This window comes from Anopheles stephensi, chromosome 2 (assembly GCF_013141755.1).
Source record: "Anopheles stephensi strain Indian chromosome 2, UCI_ANSTEP_V1.0, whole genome shotgun sequence".
NCBI classification, from domain to species: Eukaryota; Metazoa; Arthropoda; class Insecta; order Diptera; family Culicidae; genus Anopheles; species Anopheles stephensi.
The window spans coordinates 31,085,664-31,106,908 of NC_050202.1; the positions used below are offsets into that span (position 1 = coordinate 31,085,664).

The 21,245-nt window shown below is 47.3% G+C and overlaps 4 protein-coding genes across 13 annotated transcripts; 1 reads left to right on the top strand and 3 right to left on the bottom strand.

Annotated features, from left to right (window-relative positions):
• Positions 1–11: 11 nt before the first annotated feature.
• On the bottom strand, positions 12–5,366 carry LOC118503230 (prominin-1-like). 9 transcript variants are annotated; one of them, XM_036036234.1, is made up of 9 exons: positions 5,045–5,366; positions 4,422–4,644; positions 4,005–4,294; positions 3,779–3,929; positions 3,618–3,688; positions 3,314–3,549; positions 1,190–3,205; positions 891–947; positions 12–290 (listed from the first exon to the last, which is right to left on the bottom strand). In XM_036036234.1, the coding sequence occupies exons 3-9, from the start codon at positions 4,005–4,007 to the stop codon at positions 110–112; spliced, it is 2,715 nt and encodes a 904-aa protein (XP_035892127.1). In that variant the 5' UTR covers positions 4,008–4,294; positions 4,422–4,644; positions 5,045–5,366; the 3' UTR covers positions 12–109. The 9 variants fall into 9 exon arrangements, with proteins under 9 accessions (XP_035892127.1, XP_035892125.1, XP_035892124.1 ...); XM_036036232.1 differs by having other exon boundaries at positions 4,422–4,649; XM_036036231.1 differs by having other exon boundaries at positions 4,422–4,663.
• Positions 5,367–5,731: 365 nt separating this feature from the next.
• Positions 5,732–7,313, bottom strand: LOC118503233 (caspase-7-like). Its single transcript, XM_036036240.1, has 2 exons — positions 7,159–7,313; positions 5,732–7,071 (listed from the first exon to the last, which is right to left on the bottom strand). The coding sequence occupies exons 1-2, from the start codon at positions 7,197–7,199 to the stop codon at positions 6,243–6,245; spliced, it is 870 nt and encodes a 289-aa protein (XP_035892133.1). The 5' UTR covers positions 7,200–7,313; the 3' UTR covers positions 5,732–6,242.
• Positions 7,314–9,268: 1,955 nt separating this feature from the next.
• LOC118503234 (caspase-1-like) lies at positions 9,269–10,582 on the top strand. 2 transcript variants are annotated; one of them, XM_036036241.1, is made up of 2 exons: positions 9,269–9,408; positions 9,472–10,582. In XM_036036241.1, the coding sequence occupies exons 1-2, from the start codon at positions 9,338–9,340 to the stop codon at positions 10,295–10,297; spliced, it is 897 nt and encodes a 298-aa protein (XP_035892134.1). In that variant the 5' UTR covers positions 9,269–9,337; the 3' UTR covers positions 10,298–10,582. The 2 variants fall into 2 exon arrangements, with proteins under 2 accessions (XP_035892134.1, XP_035892135.1); XM_036036242.1 differs by having other exon boundaries at positions 9,270–9,408; positions 9,475–10,582.
• Positions 10,583–12,223: 1,641 nt separating this feature from the next.
• On the bottom strand, positions 12,224–13,185 carry LOC118503235 (caspase-like). Its single transcript, XM_036036244.1, has one exon. The coding sequence runs from the start codon at positions 13,052–13,054 to the stop codon at positions 12,302–12,304; it is 753 nt and encodes a 250-aa protein (XP_035892137.1). The 5' UTR covers positions 13,055–13,185; the 3' UTR covers positions 12,224–12,301.
• Between the last annotated feature and the right edge of the window lie 8,060 nt (positions 13,186–21,245).

Below are 21,245 nucleotides of genomic sequence, written 5' to 3' on the forward strand. Positions count from 1 at the left end.
ATAAGAAAATATGAAATTGTTAATATTCTCTCTCGCTTTATTGACGACAATATTCGAATGCAAAAATAGATCGGAATCGAATATCCGCCGCATGTGTTTTCCTGCCACGCTAGATCAAACTCTCTCGATAGTTCGTGGGGTCACCGTTTTCGTAACGCAGCTCGATGTATTCGATAACGACCGCACCCTCGTCGGTGCCAGCATCTTCATCGTCTCCGGATGCGGTGTAGTGCGGCAGCTCCTCGTCGGTGCTTGACTCGGCCACCGCGTTCACGTGCACCGAGACGGATCTGCGTCCGGGTTCGTTTTCGAATGGTGGGAAGGAACGGCAAGGAGAGAAAGAGAAATGCAAGCGTATCTTTCGTGTGTGTGTGGAGGTGTGTGGTTGTGTGTATGAATGTGAGTGGCGCATTTCGGCCGCCCGCCCGTGTCCTACTAACTTTCGTTCGTTACTAACACTTTGGTTGGAAATGGCAGTGTGCACGTGTTCGAACGAGATTTTCTATCGCTGTCCGTGGCGCTTTACTGAAGGCTTTCACAACTTCATGTGATGAGGGTGGCATGGTTGAGTGGGGAGATTCTTTCGTCAATTTGGTCAATCTTTCATCATATTACCAATTAGATCTATCTATATCCGGGATGACACTGACGGTGGATCTGATTGGACGGTGGTCCAGAAGGAATCGATTTCGAATTTTCGTTGATTGGCGCCAATTCGTAATGAACGTGATGAAAGTGGCGATGTCAGGTGATGTCAAGTCATGGCAGGCAAAAGAGGAGGGGTAGAAATGATTCGGTTAGTATCTCTTTGGTCGGCAGGCTGCTGACGATGTTAGGCTAGCGGTAAGGAGAAACTAGTACACAGGAAGGTCATGCTACTGCCAACTTACCGCTGTGTTGACCAGTGGCTAGATTCTCGTTGATCTTCCCGGACGGATGCACGGGCACTGAAACAAGGCAAGACAAAGGTCCACGGGAATGATTAGTAAACAAACAGCCGAACTGTCATTTGAGGAAATGATTAGTAAACAAACAAGTCAATTGACGTTTTGGCTAGCGCAGCAGGCTGTGAAATAACAAGCTCCACATACCCGTAACTAGATTATCTCGAGTACTTATTCAAAGTTTCCTGGAGTCAACTAAAAGTTCCTGCCTGTCGAAATAGTGCTAATAAAAACTTTAGACTTACTTGTAGCGATGGCTGTTGGAGTGTTGCAGCTTGCTGGACAGTATCTCGAGCCGCCTGTAGGTGGACGAAAGCATCAGCGATAGCGGAGTGGCCACTGCCCACAGGAACAGACACAGGAAGGCCGAAAACCAGAGTCCGTTCATTGGATCCATAATGTGGTGGCAGAACAGCATGCGCATCGCATCGAAGATATCGAACAGCGGCCGGCAGCTCGCACACCCCCCGTTCAGCACGGTGGACGTGTAGTTCCGGTACGAGTCCAGATGAGCCCGTAACCGGGCCCGGTAAACGTCACTACGATTGTAACACACCTCGGCTGCTTCCGTGTCGAGGAACGTCTGGGCATTGCGCAGATGCGACAAGCTTTTGTTAACCTGTGCTGCCCACGGTGAGAGTTGCAGCTCCAGTGCCGTCAGATGGTACACAATATGGCTGCGCAGCTGTTCGAGCGGTGCCAGCAAGGAAAGCTGCAAACGCTTGGCCCGTGAACCGAGCGTTGTCATGCGACTCGCTGTGGCCACGTCCTGGATCTGGGCCGAAACACGCTGCAGCTGATCGATGAAGGTAAGTACGTCCTTGTCGGGTGAGAGTTGCGTTAGCTCCATGCGCGTACCGGTCAGATTGAGGTCCGAATCGTACAACATATCTTCCAGGATACCCTGTATGCGCACGGTAAAGCCAATGAATGGTTCCTCGCTTGCGCCAACACTTTCGATCGCTCGCTCAAGGTCGGGCCGCTGACGGTGCTCGAGCTTGGCGGTGAGATTCAGCAGTGTGTCGAGCTGAAAGGTGGAGTACGATCCGTGACCCTTTTCGCATTCGTTCAGTGCCGTCGACAGCGATATTTGCACCGGCTGTGACCATTGAGCTTCGGGTGGGGCCGCCTTTCGCAGCAGCTCACCAATGATGCCGTACTGCGGTTCGGTCGGATAGATTAGTCCCGGTTTGTCTATGAGCTTCTGGAGCACCGTGTATTCGGGTTCGTTGTACAGCGGGTGACAGATGAAGAGTTGGCCATGTGCTCCGAGTAGCATCTCCATCATGGTAAACCCTGACAGCGCTAGGCTCGCGATGCAAATGCAGATAGCGCCGAGGATAAGCGTAATGCCGGCCTTATTGTCCGCATGGCAACAACCGCAGCTGAGTGCACTCAGCAGTATGAGCGTTACCAGCAGTGTCATGATCGTGGTAGCAAGTCCAGCCAACCACAGTATGGCGCCAATTTCACGGTACCGATCAAAGAACGAATCGGAAAAGTTGGCCGTCCGGTTTACCTGCTCCACAAGCTCGCCTATGGTTTGGGTAAGGATACTGACGGTCGCATGGATGTCGGTGGACAATTCTTCCAGCCGCTCGTGCACTTGGTCTGCCTGATTGTCGGTCACGTTTCTAACGTCTATGGCGTAGTTACGAAAGGTGGATCGCGCTAGTGTTAGCTCCTGCGTTAACGCGTGCATGCTACTGTTGCGACTGGCCTCACCCATCGCCATTAGCTTGGCCAGCGTGCGATCGGCCTGCAGCTTTCGAATGCGCTCGATCAGTCCCGTGTCTTCAAAGTTCCGAATCCGAAGCGTGTCGCAAAGCGGACGATCACGGAACGTGCACTGGCGCTGCAGTACCGATAGCTGTATCTGCAGCTCGTCCAGCCGGTACTCGGCTTCGTACGAGATTTTAGCTGCCCTGGCCAATGCATCCTGCAGCAGATGGATGCGGCGCGACAGATTGCTGCTGCTGGTGCTGATCTCGATGATGGAGTCGAAGATGATGTCGATACCGGTGAACAGTGCGAGATGGTGCTGAATCGGTTCGCCAAGCAATTTGTCCACGCTTTCCAGATCGTTCCGAATGCGCTCGGTGGCGGTCGCGAGTCCTTCCGCTATCACGAAACGCATTTGTGATTCTGCGTCGCGCAAGAACGTTGCCGCGTCTAGCAGCGAGGACCGCACAACGGTGGGCGTGTGATCAACGGCCGATGCAATTTGTTCGTTCGTGACGAACATTGCTATCACGCCAGCGCTGCAAACGATGAGTAATGAACGATAAGTTATGGAGCAAACATTTCTCACCCCCCCTGGAACAACGCAACTCCGTTATCGCCGAGCGATGGCGTTCGACGCAACCTACATCAACAGCAGTATGACGACCTGTAGCATCAGTCCCAGAAAGCTTTTCCGGCAGTGCAAAGACTCTTCTAGTGATAGCTCCTCCGCTTGTATGATAGCGTCAACGGTGGGTCCCGGGTTGAGATCATCATCCGGCTCCTTCGCACATCCCCAGGCAATGGTGTAGCAGAGTGGAATAAGCGATATCAGGAAGAAAATCGCTATCAGGCAGATATATCCCGACTCAACCTTGAGTGCCTGCAACCGAGTAGGAAAGTTTAGTGCCCCCTTTCACCACGCCGCATTCCCAGTGCGGTAGCAATCACCTCGAGTATTAGTTGCAGGAAGGACACCTTTGTGTGGAAAGCGTCGCGCAGCAGCTCTAGAATGCAATAGACTTTTATCAACACTCAGGACCCGACCCACCCGACGGTAGGAAGCGTGCCACCCGACCGCCCGTGGCGTTCGTGTCGGGTAATTGTCTTACCTACTGGCAGATCGTACGGTGTGATGTAGGACAGAAACGTGGACAGATAGGAGAAGACGAACGTGCCATGGTAGAGTCCGAGTGTCGGTATGATGTAACTGTCTGTCGCGACCGGCTCTGGATAGTCGTGCGGGATCGCCACTGCCTGGTCCTAAATGACGCTCGGAACGTTAAACTTTCTGCGAGCTGGGTGGGTGATATGCTGGTGGATGTAAGTCCTACCTACCATGGCTTAACGTTGAGCCAGCCCAAAAACAGTAAAATCAAACCTATTGTTCATCCAGCAGTTGGTAGTCCCCTCCGTTTGTGTGTGTGCTTCTGGATGGCATATCTAATTTCCAGCGGCTGCAGCGAATGCGTCAGCTATGACGAACGGTTGACGTTTGTCGATTGAACCAAGTAAGGGCGATGATAACGAATCAGCTCGTTTGATTTCCGATGAACTGTTTACACAGTTTGAAGTCAGGTGAAAGATAACGCTGTGACGAAGCGTTATCAAAATTGCGTTGATCTACACTTGTAGTGGCAAAAAAAAATTAGATAAGAGTACGCGGAACAGCAAAAAATTCCGCGAAAAATGGGCCTATAAAAATGGGCCTATACGGCACGGCGTATTGGAACGCTAAAGAATGGTAATATTTACCGAGTTCAAACGTAGACTGAGTTCTTGCTTCACGCAACTCTACAGTAAGGCTTCTTGAAGTGTAATTCTACGCGGTAGTATCGTCGTTTGGAACATGTGAGAAGAGCTCACCACATTCTGCTATAAGTCACCTGCATTTTAAAAACACACACACACTCAATGCGCTGTATCCATTTCACACCGTAAAACCACGCACTAGAAACCCTCGAAAACTGGATTTAAACTGTCCTGAAGCACAAAACCTTAGTTGTTGGAGTGTTGTAAAATGTGTAATCACATCCAAAGCGCGTTGCAATGTACAGAGAGCACTGTAGCTGGAGGGCACGTGCTATCCACCCTTATGCTTCGCACACGTGTGTCATTCATCACAAACCCACTCCTGGTGCAAGCGCCACATTGACAATTGGACGGGCGAATTTGTGATTGAACGCACTGTGATGTATCATGCCGAATTTTATTGCACCGATCTGCATGACAGTGCTCCTTGGTTGAAGTTAATGAATGTGCTTCAAAATATAGCCCGGCAACCATACGATTGATGTATGGTTCCTCTTTTCTGACACGTCGACAAGAACTGACGCTAATTAGATTATTGGCACATCGGAGGTGTTTATTGATTGTACCAAAGTAAACTTGCGTTAAGGAACCACCACAGGGGCGCAGTGTTTCGAGACGGAAGACATATGGACGAAAACTTGATTGGGACTAAAAACTCTGCGGAAAATCTCCATCTAACGAAGGCCGCAAGACACAAGGATCACTTTGCGCGGTTGTTGCAGTTTTGCTCTTCGTATCGGAAACTTTAAACAACCAGTGTCACACACCGTTCACAGTGTCCACCGAACCGGAACGGCTGCACGTGTCGAAAGCTAGCTGGGAACTGAAGTCCACCGCGGACCGTATGTAAAACAGTTTGGATGCGCTTACGCATGTCTGCCGTCGGATCACGATGGATGGGGAGGGTGGTGGCTGGGGCTGTGTTCGGGAGAGCATGGTCAAGCGATGCGATGGCACGTGGAAGGCACGATTCGGAACGAAGCAGGAAATGCAAAGAAAAACGTTACGCACTCATTCAATAGACACCTTTTTTTGACAGTATAAGGCAAAATAGCACGGAAGGCGAGCATCCTTTATTCCTGAGCATAATGGGGTTATTAGACGAGGGATTTTTCATCGGTGATTTTCTGTCAAAACACGTTTGACAGATAAATGCCGGTCTGAAAAAATGAATTCGACATGCTCAATTCAGATTTCGATCGCGCTGGTTTTTTTCTGTCAAAGTGTGGATTGTTTACATTTTGAAAGCGTTGTTTTGCCTCGCAATTTTTATTGAATATTATTGTCCAGTTTATTGCGTGTGATTTAAGATGAATATTGAAGACGATGTTTTGTTAATGCATAGAGAGCGATTTGGGACCAGTTTGAACCGAAAAATCTCTAACCGAATGTTCGTCTGACCGAAGTGCTGTCGGTCACGAAAAAGTATCCCTATCATAATGGCATCGTCAGTCGGTGCCCGGCATGGTACGATACGTGTTAATGATAAATATTTCATTCCATTTTAGAATAACGGACAATTCAAATGTAAAATAATTCGGATGATGGCAATAAAAATCTGTGCAGCATATTGTGTTATTACACGGACAGCTGGTTTTTTTCTGTCAAACGCCCTATTTGACAGAAAATCACCAACCAAAAAATTCCTCGTGTAATAACCCCATAACATTATTCACTTGCGAAAGAGAGTCACAGGTACTGGTCGAGTAAGGCCGGCGTATGGTGTAATGTCGTACCGGTCGGATGGTCTTTGGCTTTCGTTCGCTACTTGGGTTTTATGTAGAACGCCTTGGTAAGCATCGACACTACGCAGGGCATCTGTTTCATTGCATCCATAGCTAGATTGTCCGGCACGTTCGATTGATACTGATACGCGACCCTACGCGAAACGGCAGTCAACAGCTGCAAAATCTCCTTCGTGTGAGCGTGCTGCTCTAGCTCGGTGCTAAGCGATTGAATGAACCAGGAACCGTTGATGGGATGGCGCCAGGAGTAATGCCCATCATACGTAGAGTACATCACCAACAGGTCTGCCATGGTAGGAATGAGAAAAAGCAGCCGCTTCGAAGACGAATCGACCGTGTCCGTCACCTCCTTGTCCAGCTTGACTCCCTTGTCAAACGCATTGCCCCTGCAAGCCTGCACAAAGAACAGCTTCGGTTTTCCGCGCAACGACGAACACTCATCACCAAGAAACGGTTCCCACAGACAACCGATGGGGTAGCATTTATCTGACGCGTACAGGACATCCTTATCGCCGTGTGTCATTACCACCACCACCAGACAATCACTCTGCAAATGATCTTCGTGAGCAACCTTATCCAGCTCGTCTAGAAGATCCTTTTTATCGAGGTTATTGAACACGCGTACATCAAATCCGATGCTTTCTAACACTGCACCAATACTATCACGATCCCGGTCACTACCTTCTCGCTTAGCCATACCACTGAAATTCACCTGGTTAATGATAATCGCTATTCCAAGCTTCGGATGAGTTGTGTCATAGTTTTCTTCCATAATGGCTGCTGACACGGCTGGTGCAGTCACAATCGACCGCTGGTGAGTGTTGCTGCGTGGTTTGCTTTCATGCCGACTGTAATGGAATAGATGTACAATAAAAATAAACATTGTAAGGCGTAATTTTAAACAAAAATATCGCAAAAAAAAACCAAACACTTACGTATCATAAGGCTTGGAGTCGTTTTCGTCAGCGGCTTCCATCTTTACGGACTTTTCCCTACTGAATGACAAACAATTTCACTTTCTAACGTTCGCACCCTACTATGCAGTTCACTCTACGAAACACGTATTGTATCTCCCTCGATAAGACTTATCAGCTTTTCGCTGGTTACGTTTATTTTTTTTTTATTTCGTTATCGCTCGATTTGATATCGCAACTATGGTGGTCTATCGGAAACGGTAAGGTAAACTTTGCAAAATGACGCGGTAGCTGTGTGTCTTTGTTTGATTGCGATTGTTTTATTGCTGTCCCGGTTACCTGTCACTCCCGATTGCCTGATTATTCATCGCAACTTCCCGAGAACTTGAGCTAGCTTTGTTTTGTGTGGTCGCTAAGGATGAATGTCAGAAATAAGCAACTTGTATGATTTGCATCAAAGGCGTCAACGGCACTCAAATCCCATCCAGACGACCTCCCTGTACGCAGAGCTCACTACCTTGCTACGGGTACGATCAAGTCACAGACAGTCAGAAATGGAAAGCTAGCGAGACCTTTCAAGGTTGTAGCGCCAAGGAAGAAGGAAAAGAATGACCTTTCTCCGGTCCTTGAATTTACTTGCAGCGACAATCCCTAAGTTAAAAAAACCCAAAGTTGAAGACTTAAAACATGCTTTGATATTTGATATTTTTTAATATTTCCCACACCTTGTTGAATTCGCGACAAATAATTATGAACGGATCGATCAGAGTAGCTAAAACGACTACGTCGTTCCTCCACGTCATGCAAACTTTCCAGCATCCTTGCTTGCGTCTTAAAATCAGCGCCAGCTAGCCAATCCTATGGTCGGGAAGTCCATCTTCACGTGTTACAACTCCGTTGTTTCAGCGACTGATGCCTGGTAATGCGCATCATCCGTTGTAGTATACTTGGAGGATGCAGGTGCGCAAAACGAATCGCGTAGATTTGCGCTGGATCGATTCCAGGTGCGCTAGGGAATGTTCCACCGTGGGCCACCACACCACAGATCCGTATTCCACCAAAGAGCAGTAGACATCTTGACTGTGATCGCGTCATGGATTTCACGGGCAGGTTTCTTCAGCACCTCAATTAACTGGTTGTACTTTGCTGTAACGTGCTCAAACTGGTAATTGAAGCTCAACTTGTCATCAAAGAGCAGTCCCAGAACTACGACACAGCTTTGACGGTCTAGGACACATCCGTTAACGGTGTACTGGTAGGGAAGCGGATTGCGTTTTCTTCAAAAGCGTTGCGGCGGCGCACTTGTCGGTACGCAGCTCTAATCCATGCAAGGAGCACCATGACTGGAACGCAGTTAAGGCTGCATGAAGGCACATATGGTTGGCTTGACTGTGGATCGGAAGAAACAGCTTCGCATCGTCCTCGTAGAGAAGGAGAGTTCCAGGTGGAAGCACTCGTGTCACATCAGCGGTACAAGATTGCTTCCCTGTGGCACTTCGGCGAGCGGTGTGTGACCTCATCTATAGGACGAATACTTTTTGCGCATAGATTAAACAGCATTTTAAGGTTCATTGGTCTTACTATTGTTATTTGATACGAAACTATGGCCAATTTTGATTGGAGCATGTCTGTTGAAACATCTACTATGAATCTTAATCGTTAGTTTTACTTTGGCATACCAACTGTACTGTGTAAGAATACGTCGTCTCAAGTAAAGTAGATAAGGTAAGGTAAATGAATACTTTTTGGACTCACTGTATATACTCTGTTTTCGTATTACAGTAAAATTTGTATAAACGTGTCTTAAGATTTTCACGATCGTCGTGGATTTTTCAGCCAGAAAGTGCTAGTGCCATGTGTCATGCGTTTGACATTTTATTCCCGGCCTAGTGTATATAATCCTATCCTCCTGCGTATGGGGAGGCGACTTAGATGGGATTTGATCACCGGGCCTGCCGTGTGAAGACCAGCGTCACTATCGCCACGCCTACCGAACCTGCCCATAATAAGTCTAGTACACCATATCGCCGGCATCAACAGGTATTTAAGCATACTCTAGCAAGACGCGTCCTGATAAGCCTTATCGATAGATAGCAAACGTGCTCCGACAATTACGAAGAAAATTTGCTCCAACCGCTAACGAAGTTTGCAGTCGTTGTATAGCTCGGGAAGTGCACAGGTGTGATATTGGTGAATCGAGATGGAAGAATTTGCGTTGTCCGCATCGCTGCGTCACTCAACGGATGAATTGGATGCAAATGCAGTTAATAGGTAAGCATGATCTCATCCTCGGCATGGCACACATCGTCCATGTATTATTTTCTTCAATTTAAGAAGCACAAATTCTGCAATACCGTCTGCGCTGAGCACTTCCAACGACGTTACAGCACAGGGAAGCGATCATTATGACACCAGTCATCCTAGGCGTGGTATAGCGCTCATCATCAACCAGGTGAACTTTAAAGATTTGAGAAAAAGAGATGGCAGCGACAAGGATCGTGACTGCATCAGTGCGGCGTTGCAAGGAATCGGCTTTGAGATACGCACGTTAGATGATCCGAACAGAAAGGAATTGCTAGCGATGCTAGAAAAGGTTGCCAACGAAGATCATTCACAGCACGACTGTCTGGTAGTGGTGGTGATGACACACGGAAAAGAGAACAACTTCCTGTACGCGCGCGATAAGTCGTACGAAGCGGATAGGCTGTGGGAACCGTTTCTTGGCAATGCGTGTCCATCGTTACGTGGAAAACCGAAGCTGTTTTTTGTGCAGGCTTGCAGGGGCAAACAGCTAGACCAGGGTGTGAGATTGGTAAACATGAGCATCGATGAAAATGTGAGTGTGGACAGTGTTCCAGAACCGGTTAGCTATGTGATTCCTACCATGGCAGACCTGCTAGTGATGTACTCTACGTATGATGGGCACTACTCGTGGCGCAATCCCGTGAATGGTTCCTGGTTCATTCAATCACTTAGCATCGTACTGACTGCGACTGCTCATCGCGAGGAGCTGTTGCACATCCTCACTGCCGTGTCACGAAGGGTGGCCTTTCATTATCAATCAGACGTTCCGCAAAACGTAAAAATGGATGCAATGAAGCAGATGCCCTGCATAGTGTCTATGCTCACGAAGCTATTATATTTTCCTAAAAAATCCTAGTGATTGTGTGGTGCTTTGTGGTAGGACTTTGGCGTGTGTGATTGTGATGGTATTTTGTGTATTTGTGATGGATTAGATTTTATAGCGCTTCCATATGGGATTTGGTCGGAAAGTTCGGTGATTGTAATGAAATTGATATTTGTAAAACAAATGAACTGAGTTATTTTGTTAAAATACAAAAAACAGGATTGCTTAAAAAAATAAATTTGCTTTACGGAAAGTATTTGATAAACGGCAAAAGTAACAATTTTAATTCAAAATAAACGAACGCGTTATGTCGACCGACTTCTTTCAAGCGTGAAATGTTTCATGTTCGCCTTTGCTGAGCGTGTGTTCGATGAATTATTTCAATGACGTTGAAATTAACTTTGTATAACAGTTTTCGATGGTTTACAGTTTTTCAGCAAGTCATAAACTTCTTTAATGTTTTAGTTACGGCCTGCCCGTATTGCTGAAGAGAAAACTTTTAGTAATGCATAATCTTGGCCTAAGACGTCCTGTACCATCTCTTGAAGCTAGGATTATTAGACACTCCATCTTTTATACTCCCTCTCTCTCTCTGTCTGCTTGGCCTAACAACCTCTTAGGTGATGACTTCTGTAGGTAACGACCTCCTGCCATTGATACTATGCAGTTGAATAGTCAGTCCTCACTATAGGGGAACGGTCCGGTTGGGTTTTGAACCCCGGTTCTGCCGTTTGAAGACCAGCACCGTTGTCGCCTCTTCCACCGGGTCGCCCCTTCATCTTTCATTCTTTCGCATTCTAATGACATTACTTTAATTTTAAGTTTTGCCAAAAAAAGTCTCTTTCTCATCAACCAAGGAAGGCTTGGGCACTTATTCAAGTTTAATGTTGTGTGCATCACAATGTAAATTAACAGACATTGTAGCTGAAATCAGTGCAGTTTCAGCTTCATTTCATTCGATGGTCCTGCGGCCACCAGCGATTTTCTGAACTGTCCTTTGATTAAAACGAAGTTGGCGACGGGTTAATTGCTCAGAATGAGCGCCTCCCTATTTTTCTAGCTGTCTTTCTGATAATAGGGCCAAAGCGAATGCTCCAGAGATTCGTCCGCTGAGCAAATTGAACACTATACAGAAGCTGTTTGTTCTCTTCTGTGAAGATATGCGCCGCAGGATATCTTGTTGTTCACTAGAACGTAAAGGCCATTTTAAGAATGGGCACTGTAATACCTCCATTATGTTCCCAAATCTTGGGCAGCAGGATTCTGTTGACGAGGATCACTATTTGGTACAGATTTAGACTTCTTACTCGATATAACCGAACCAGCTGACGGAATTTCATAATATTCCAGTTGGTGCAGTTTGCTTGCCGAATGTTATTGGTGAATATTATTCCCAGCAGTCGTAGTCGCTCTCGGAATACTTGAGTTGTGTGGACTAAGTTGTGTGGATTGCTGGGGCAAAATGTGAAGCGCAACGTTCTTTTTTCAAGACGCTTGCGTGAGGAAGGGAGGATCTGGACCGTTGTAGGACAACGCAATTTGGGTCTACCACGCGTCCTCTGTCCGTGTGGACGGACTCAAATTACGTTAAGGGCTGGGTCGTCCGCTGTCATTCTCCTGACATGACCCACCAGAGCCTATAATCCTTCTGAGCATCTTCCTCTCGAACGTGGCTAACAAGGTTTCGTGAGGTTTGGGCAGAGTTCATGTCTCAGTCCCAGCTTCATCCGTGGCGATAGGTTTTTTGTATTCTTCTTCAACGTTTCCTCAGGCTCAGTTAGTATGGCCGGTTGGCAGTCGGTGCTGACTCTTGACTCCAGAACCAGGGTTCAGACTCGATTGGTTAAGTCTGCCCAGTGTCATTAAAACCAATAATATGCCCATGCTTGTTGCCTTCACGTGTTTTGTCATTTTTTTACTATTTTTTCTTAGAATAACAATATCTACCAAAAGAAACTCGACGGGGGTGAGAGGATATTCAATCCGGTTTATTCATTTTCTAACCTTGTGGCTCTTAAACAATAAAGCATAATAAAGCTACTTGGGCACCAGGTAAAATTGTTTCGATAACATTGAATGGATAACAGGCATTTGTTTCAAAGGTCCTTTGTTCGACGGTGTCGAACGGCATGCCACCAGATACGACACGTGCGTTAACAACGAAAGTAAGTCTGTTTCAGCAATATTGCTGCGTAACACTTGGCACAGGTACTTTATGAACCAACTACCTTCCTCCTCGCTGCGGTACGACACGTGATTTTCGACCGACGAGTACATCACCAGCAGATCGGCATGCATAGGTACGCAAACATTTACCGCTTCTGCTACGTTCAGTGTGGCATCCGTTTGGACGACGCGAGCTCCAGTGTCATGATCTGTGCCTCTGCAGCATTGAATGAAGACGAGCTTTGGCTTTCCGATTAAGGACGGGCAATTGCTTCCGATAAAATCGATCCACAGATCTTCGATGTAAATTTCACGTCCTTGGATTCTGAGTTTATCCTTACTTCCGTGGCCCATCGCCACCAGCAGCAGACAGTCACTGTCCTTGTGATCCTCACTGGCAACCGTACTGAGCAGGGTTCTTAGCTGCTGTATTGTTTTATCGACGCACATTCGCAACTTAAATTTTAGTCCCTTGAAAACGTCCACCACAGCTGCCAGATCCTTTTCGGATCCTGGCCGGTCCTGTTGATCAGCAATGATCAACGCCGTTCCACGGGAAAGATGGTTCGTGTTGTAAACCTGGAGCACCAGTTGGTCCATTTTTGGGACAAACACTATCAACATACGCGGTCGGCTGTAATGTGAGCTTCCACAACTTTTGAGCGCTGTCTTTTAAGGGACAGGTTTCCGTGAATGTTTGGTATGATAAGATTAGTGTAGATAGTGCGCTGATAATAGATTCTGAACTGCATTTAGCAAGTACAATTTTTTTTACTCTCTTCGCCCCCCCTAAAAAAATACTTAAAATTACTATTTCATCTAGTTTTTAAACAGTTTAAGCAAATTTATAAACTATTTATATTACTATTATATATGATAAAATACTTCTTATCCAAAAAAATGGCTGAAAGTAAGATTTTATGAACAGCACTTATACTTTGCTTTGCGTATTTGAAGCTTAATTCGCCTGCAATGCGTGGAAGATTCAATTCGATTTAATCATACCAAGAACGAATTATCTTACCACGCAATCATTATTCTCATTGAATTCGCTGAAACGCTTATTTTTATCAACACCTTACGATGCTCTTCCAAGAGTCCCTTTCTACGAGACCCTATAAACAGCGACCCGTTCACGCTGCAGAGCAAACAATCCTATCTCGATCTTATCAGCAAGTGTGGCTTCCACCTTGCTCCCACCTGAGGGCTACCTAGAAATTAGGGAAATTGTCATTGTTTTATAAATTGGCTATGAGTGATAGCAACATTCTGGTTACTGCCTATCGAAGGGTTTGCACATTCTTCTTTTTTGTGTTTAAGATTTCGGGAGGTATTGGTTCGCGTTTCCTGGCTTTCTTGACTTAATTCTATCCGTACCTGGATAGCCAATCCAGCGACAGTTCGGACGAATTGGGCGAGATTCGAAACCGAGCTTTGCCAGCAATACTCAATACTATTCAATAAAATGCGACCAACGTCGTAGATGTTTCAACCAATACTTCTTACATTGCATCAACTCTTTTGTGTACGGGGGAGATTAAGGAGGGTTTAAGCAGATATAAGGTTATTTATTTATTTTTATTTATTTATTAATTAGACGGTCCGATGCCGTATTGTCACCACCGCATGTGGTGACTGTGAATTACATTCACGCAGAAAACAATTAACAAAATTAACTAGGCATTTCCTCCTAGTTATTTGCCATATCCCGGGCATGCTCGGTTGTGACGGAAGATGGGTGGTTGTTGTCCATTTCTATTGGGTGGGTGTGTGTGTGTTGTAGGTTTTTTGGTCCGGTTCTATTGCTGTGGCTATGGATTCGATGGGGGTTGGTTCGCTCCGGTTGACTATTGAAGTGTGTGATGTGGGTCTGGACTGAAACAAACAAGCACAGTTATTTGGACAGTACAAACATGAATTTTTCTGCGTGCAATGTTCTCCAAGTAGCCCAGCCATGACACAGTCTATGATCGACCAAGTCAACATCGGACTCAAAAGCGATCGGCGGATTCCATCTCGCAACAGCTGGAATGATTCCACTGTTTACGAGGCTGTACCCGCCGACCACTCCCGAGCCCAGCGCCAACACAGGTGGACCCGCCGTATCGAAGCTGGGCCAACTTGCAGCACACTGCTACAGACGAAAAAGCCTGCCTCCTTTTACGGCAGTATGGACATCGCCCTCGAATTATATAGCCCGGTCAACGCAATACCCGTTGCACTACATAAAACACTTACCACAAAGACAACACAACATATAACAAGAGGAGTGGCGGATGTGGATTGGAAGGATAATAGGGATGCGGAATCAAAGGATAAGACCGTTGTCTCTGGCGAATCGATAGATGAGCCTCATGTAGGCGAGGTCCCTAGTTGCCAACACTTCTCTTATTTCTATACCCGGTCGTCTGCCGATGCTCTCGACTGCGCTTAACAAGGAGGGTCTTGCAGTTTCAAACTCCACGCAGGACCACAGAAGGTGATCCACATCGTGAAATCCGTTACCGCAGCCACACACCTTCGTCTGAGCCAGAGTTATACGCTGCAGATGAGCGTTCAACGCGAAATGATTCGACATAAGTCGAGACATCATGCGTATGAACGCCCGGTCTACAGAGAGCCCACCGAACCAAGGCCGCAGGGACACTTGCGGAGAGATCGAGAAAAGGAATCGCCCGAGATCATCCGCCTCCCACATGCTCTGCCAGCGAGACAGGAAAAGTTGCTGTGGTAGGCGAAGAAACTCTCGGGCCGAGATCGGACGGTCGTACAATGCGCCTTGTTGGACGCCTGTTTTGGCCAGTGAGTCTGCCTTCTCGTTGCCGGGAATTCCACAATGAGAAGGTACCCAAATTAGCGAAATCCTGAACGCCTTGTCGAACATGGAGCCAAGCAATTCTATGATTTTAATGACCAGGAAATCCTGACTCTTAACAGCCTTCGGGGATCTTAGTGCTTCAATAGCGCTAAGGCTATCTGTAAAAATGAAGTACTGATCCGAAGGTCTCGCTGCTATAATCAATAGTGCGTACAAGATTGCGGCTAGTTCTGCGGTGTAGACACTACACGGCTCCCGCAATTTGAAAAATGCTTCGGCGGACTCACTAAAAACGCCGAAGCCGGTGCCTTCCTTAGAAGATGATCCATCAGTATAATACTGGCTACTTTGGTCTAAATGGCCATACTTATCCCTGAAAATGCCCGGAACTACCATCGGGCGAAGATCATTCGGTATGGTCTTAATTTCCTCGTGCAACGAGGAATCTGTTGTTAAAAGGGAACTGTAGGTCTCAGGAAGGGCAGCACGGTTTAATGCCTGTGGAGCGCTAGGATGCACTTGTAGGGCAACAAAATCTTCGTAGATTTTCAAGATCTTGCTCTTAGAACCTGTCTCTAGAAGCGCTTTAAAATTTTCTTCGATCAAGGGATTTGATACTGAAGAACGGACTAGAAGGCGAAGCGACAGCATTTCAAAACGAAGTTTTAGCGGCATCACTCCGGTCATCACTTCTAGGGACATGTTGTGTGTTGATTTCATGCTCCCTAGTGCGAGTCTAAGACAACGATACTGTAGCCTCTCCAGTTTGAGGATATGCGTGTTGGATGCCCAATGGAAACATATGCTGCCATATTCCAACACGGATAGTACCGTTGTCTTATACAGTCGTAGGACGTCTGATGGATGTGCGCCCCACCAGAATCCTGTGACTGTCCTTAGAAAGTTGATTCTTTTGCTGCATTTTTGCACCAGATGGGTGATGTGTGTACTCCAGTTTAGCCTTGAATTGAACCAAACACCAAGGTATCGAAAATTGTCGGTAGTTGATATCTTTTCACCGTACAAAAAGACATCAATTTTCGGGTCAAATAGTCTTTTCTCCCTGTTTTTCGCCGTGTCGCTAAAAGGAGAAAAGACTACCATCTCAGTTTTCGTTGCAGAAAACTTGATACCAAGGTTTTCAGACCACTCGGAAAGGTTGTCCAAAGTGGTTTGTAAAGCCAGTTGTATTTCGGCGGCGTCCCTGCTTGCAAAAGATATAACGCCGTCGTCAGCCAATTGTCTAATGCTGCAGTTTGGTGCTAGACAAGAATCTATTTCGCTAACATAAAAGTTGTATAACAGGGGGCTCAAGCAGGACCCTTGTGCTAGTCCATGGAAGCTGGTCCGCTTTAGTTGCACATGACCATTGTTGAAATACATAGCTTTTTCCGACAGAAGGTTGAACAGCAAGTTGTTCAACTTTGGACCCAGCCCCACATTTTCTAATTTTTGACTTAGCTTGTATGGTGATACTGAGTCAAATGCCCCCTGTATATCTAGGAAAATAGACCCCATGTTCTGCTTGCGTGCACGAGCAAGCTCAATTTCTGTAACCAGAAGGGTTAAGCAGTCATTAGTACCCCTGGCTTTACGAAAACCAAACTGGGTATTCGAGAGAAGGTTGTTCGATTCCAACCATTCTTCTAACCGGAAAAGAATCATCCTTTCAAGGAGTTTCCTCAGACACGACAGTAACGATATTGGCCGATACGAATCGTGTCTTGATGGCGGTTTGCCAGGCTTCAAGATAGTGACAACTTTCACTTCTCTCCACTCTTGCGGAACGCTGTTGACCTCCAACATATTGTTGAAGATGTGTAACAGACGTTTCCTCCCTATGTCGGGTAGATTTTGAAGCAATTTGCTACTAATCTGATCCAGACCTGGGGAGGAATTTTTGCTTGATAGGAGAGCAAGTGACAGCTCTACCATTGTGAACGGTGAATCCATCCTAGGGTCACTACCAGGCGCATGTTGTGTAAAGCTTTGCGCAGGAACGAAATCGGGACAAAGCTTGTGGGCAAATTCATACAGCCACTCGCCAGAAAAGCTTTCGCTCTCATTGATGTTGTTGCTGTTTCGCATCCTTCTAGCCATTCTCCAAAGCGAATTAAGTGAAGTGGCGGGGTCTAGATTATTGACGTATCTACGCCAATAACCCTTTTTCTTCGCCTTCAACAGGTTTTTGCACGTTCTCTCCAGTCCTTTATATTGTTCATATAAGGACCTCGAGCCCGTGTCCCGGAAGGCTTTAAATGCCTCACGCTTCTTGGTGAAAGCCGCTTGGCAATCCTTGTCCCACCAAGGAGTGGGAGGTTTTTTAAATGTCCTTGCTTGGTGGGAGCGCCTTGTTTGGGCCTCAAGGGCGCACTTGTTTATGATTGAAACAAGTTTTTCGTACTCCTTGACAGGAGACAAATCTTCCAAGTCAAGTGAAAGCGAAGCGGCTATTAATTCGCCGTATCTCGTCCTGTCGATGTTCCTCGTTAAGTCACATTTAACGGGGATTCCTTCTACTGGACATCCTCCCTTGATGTAGGAAATTTCTATCGGCAAGTGGTCACTGCCGATAGGGTCCTGGATCACCTTCCAACTAAAATCCAGGGCCATTGCTGATGGACATAGAGACAGGTCCAGTGCACTCGCCCTACTTTGAGGTGTCTGCATCCTAGTTGCCTCTCCTGAGTTGAGAATCGAAAACCCAAATCTGTCGCAGAAATCTCGGATGATAGGAGTGCGAATGTCATCCTTATCGCACCCCCAGTCGATTCCATGGGAGTTAAAGTCTCCCAGGATCAAAAGCGGTCCAGGCAAGACCACTGCTAAATTTCCAAGATCCTCTTTGAACTTTTCAATTTTTTCTTTTTCATTATTGGCTATCGGGGGGATATAGATGGATGCAATTGTCACGTGAAGAACGCCCAGTTTTGCCTTAACTGCGACAGTTTCTATCATTTCTTGTCTAGGGGTGGGTATTCTGGTGAAAGTGTGACTCTTTCGAACACCAATCAGTACCCCCCCACCCCTAGTAACGCGATCTTCACGGATTATATTATATCCCGGGAAGGTTAGTTTAATGTCATCCGATAACCAAGTTTCACAGAGGGCAAACACATCGCAGTTGTGTTCGCCCACTAATGCTTTAAAGGAGTTTAGCTTGCCAAGTAAACTCCTACAGTTCCACTGTATGATAGTAGCCGTAGGAGCCATTAATCATCCAAACGGACCATCATACTTAAGCATGGCCATTGAGCCAGCCACTGTTTGATCATCCCCTTCAGGAAAGGAAGGGCCCAAGTTGCGATCATGTGCAGATGCTGCGGGAGGTTGAGGGTCAAGAGAAGGGACTCAAGGATCTCGGACAGGGACGGGGTGGGAGTTCTCGGGAAGCTCATGGGCTCCGTCGGAAAAGCCAGGCTTTCCACCGGAGCTTCAGTCCGAGAAGATCGCTTCTTCTTGGGCTGCTTCCTGGCAATTTGGGGGGCGGGAGTTTTGGGATCAGCGTCACGTTGTGGACCGGGGGAAGAAACTTTAGCGTGACGCTGTGGTGCCAAAGGTCTATGTTTTGTCTTTAGAACCTTCCGCTGAACCTTTTTATAAGGCACTCTCGTGATCTTTACCGATCTCAGTGGCACCTGTTCAGGTGCAGTCGGACTAGGCTCGCCATTTGCAGTTGTACCCAAAACTGCAAAAGGGTTCGTTGCGTTTGCTCCCTTTAGAGCATCGCTGTACGAGCCACGTGCCCGCTCGGCTACAGTTTTTGTCTGCTCCTTCTGGAGTTTCCGATACACAGGGCACAAGGCTACCTCATGCCACTCCTCCCGACAATGCGAGCATTTCTGGGATGGGGCTTTGCACTCCTCGGTAGCGTGAGCCCCTCTGCATTTTCCGCAGCAAATCTTGCGAGTGCAGAACGGATCGGCATGTCCAATCCGGCTGCACTTAGAACAGGTAGCCACCCTTGGTACGTATGGCCGGTCGATGGGTATCCGGAGGCCTTCAAGAATGAGGGCCTGCGGAAGTACCGTTCCCTCAAACGTAATGCGGAGGGAGGAGGTCGGGACATATTTTTTCTCGTTTTTACATGAGGCGTCTAGCTTAAAAAGCTTTTTTGCCTCAAGCACTTTTACTTTGGGTGAGCCTGGTGCTTGAAATGCACCCACACCAAATTTTAGAATATCCTCCTCCGGATAATCGAAATCCTCGATTACGCCGGTCACTTCCACCAGACTACCGGGGATATAAACCCGGTAGTGCTCCGTAAAATCTGGGTCAGCCGCAATGACGTTGGCTTGAGCCCGGTCCTTTGCGGTGACCCTAATCTTGTTCGGGCGCACCCGAAACACATCGGCAACACCCGGGTATTTTCGGAACAATGATGCCGCGATCGTCCTTACATCGAGCTGTTTAATTCTCGGCATGAAGAAAACAAACGGCTTTCCCTCCCATGACGGCGGGTAAGCACGCTCGCGGTGTTCGGATAGTGGCTCATTATTCAGGGTCAGCGGGGCACTGTTTGCCAGCGGGGCACTAGATGCCATCGGGGCACTACACGAGGCCTTCGAAGTAGATGGCCTTTCTTCTAAAGCCACTTTTTTGGTCACAGGCGCAGCCTTAGGGCGTCCTGGCTTCCTCTTTACCTCTCTACAGGGCTCAGCCTCCCGATCCGACTCAGAATTATCCTGCTCTACCCCCATGGTAGAGCCGGATACAACGGTAGGAGTGAAAAGGATAACTCACCGTGACACACGACGTACAAATAAACACACACACTCACACACGCTCACTGAGTACAAGTGTCGATCGATGCGACCACGCTGCGCGGATACGCTCGTTTGTCGCAACGATAGACAGGTACACACACTCACGACACTAAGAACAACCGTCGATCACCACTTGATCGATACAGACAAAGGCACAACTCCGAGCGAATATCGGAGGGAACACGAAACACCGATTAGTGCGCTACGAGTATTTGCGCTGGGTACGCAATAGCACACGGGAGCGATGACCACTTATCTGCCTTTAGAAAAAAATCGTAAGGACGCTTCCGAGCGAAACACATGCTCTCACTACGGAAGCTGGAGGCAGACTGAGATATAAGGTTACTAGAGATATTTCAGAGTCCCAGCTAAGCGCAGTGATAAAAAAGGCTTTGTGTAGCAAGTATGTACCTTCAGAGACCTTTTTCAGCCAGACCTTATCGTAGACCTTATGGGTGAGGTCGTTTAGGCGCTTGGCCCATTCTGTTGCTAGCATGTTCTTCTGCAGTCAGTTGTTTCAACAGCTATGGCGCTTCTCTCGTTTGTGGAAAAACTAAATTGTGAAACCTTGTTATGACCGCACAATTGTATTGCGATAGTTTGGCAGTCTTGGGGGTGGCAGTCTTCATATGGCAGGATCGGGGTTCAAATCTGATCCAGACCGCCTTCCCGTACGTAGGGCTGACTACATTCTTCTTCTTCCCTGGCACTACAACCTCGAGAGGTCTCGGCCTGCCATTTCTGGCTTTCTGTGACTTAATTTTACCCGTAGCAAAGTAGTCAGCTCTGCGTACGGGGAAGCGGTCTGAACGGGATTTGAACTCCGGCCCTGCCGTGTGAAGACCGGCGCCGTTATCGCCTCGGCCACCGGACGGCCCCGACTACATTACTACGGGTAAAATTAAGTCACAGAAAGCCAGAAATGGTAGGCCACGAGACCGTTCGGCCGATCATGCAGAAACAAACCACCATACCACACCGCAATAAGGATTCCTTGGGAAGCTGATACGGCTGTCGAGGGCCACAGTAGACGCTTTGCAGTGCAGGGTAAGAGTGTCGAACATGGTGTCAGAATCGTTTAAATCTCATCGGGAACTGGAGCCTCTCCTGCGACTCTCCTGCTTACCGTTCAACATCGCTCTGGAAGGTGTCATGCAAGGTGATGGATGAAATTTCACCTTATCTCTTCAATTCCTTGGTTTCGTGGCTGACTTCGACTTCGGCTGCGTGA

Coding starts and splice junctions, on each gene's coding strand:
- LOC118503235 (XM_036036244.1), bottom strand. CDS start 13,054: ATGTTGATAGTGTTTGTCCCAAAAATGGACCAACTGGTGCTCCAGGTT.
- LOC118503234 (XM_036036241.1), top strand. CDS start 9,338: ATGGAAGAATTTGCGTTGTCCGCATCGCTGCGTCACTCAACGGATGAA. Junction 9,409..9,471: donor GATGCAAATGCAGTTAATAG/GTAAGCATGATC, acceptor CTTCAATTTAAG/AAGCACAAATTCTGCAATAC.
- LOC118503230 (XM_036036235.1), bottom strand. Junction 3,689..3,778: donor ACCGTACGATCTGCCAGTAG/GTAAGACAATTA, acceptor TGTTGATAAAAG/TCTATTGCATTCTAGAGCTG. Junction 291..890: donor AGCCACTGGTCAACACAGCG/GTAAGTTGGCAG, acceptor ACCCGGACGCAG/ATCCGTCTCGGTGCACGTGA.
- LOC118503233 (XM_036036240.1), bottom strand. CDS start 7,199: ATGGAAGCCGCTGACGAAAACGACTCCAAGCCTTATGATAC. Junction 7,072..7,158: donor GACTCCAAGCCTTATGATAC/GTAAGTGTTTGG, acceptor ATTCCATTACAG/TCGGCATGAAAGCAAACCAC.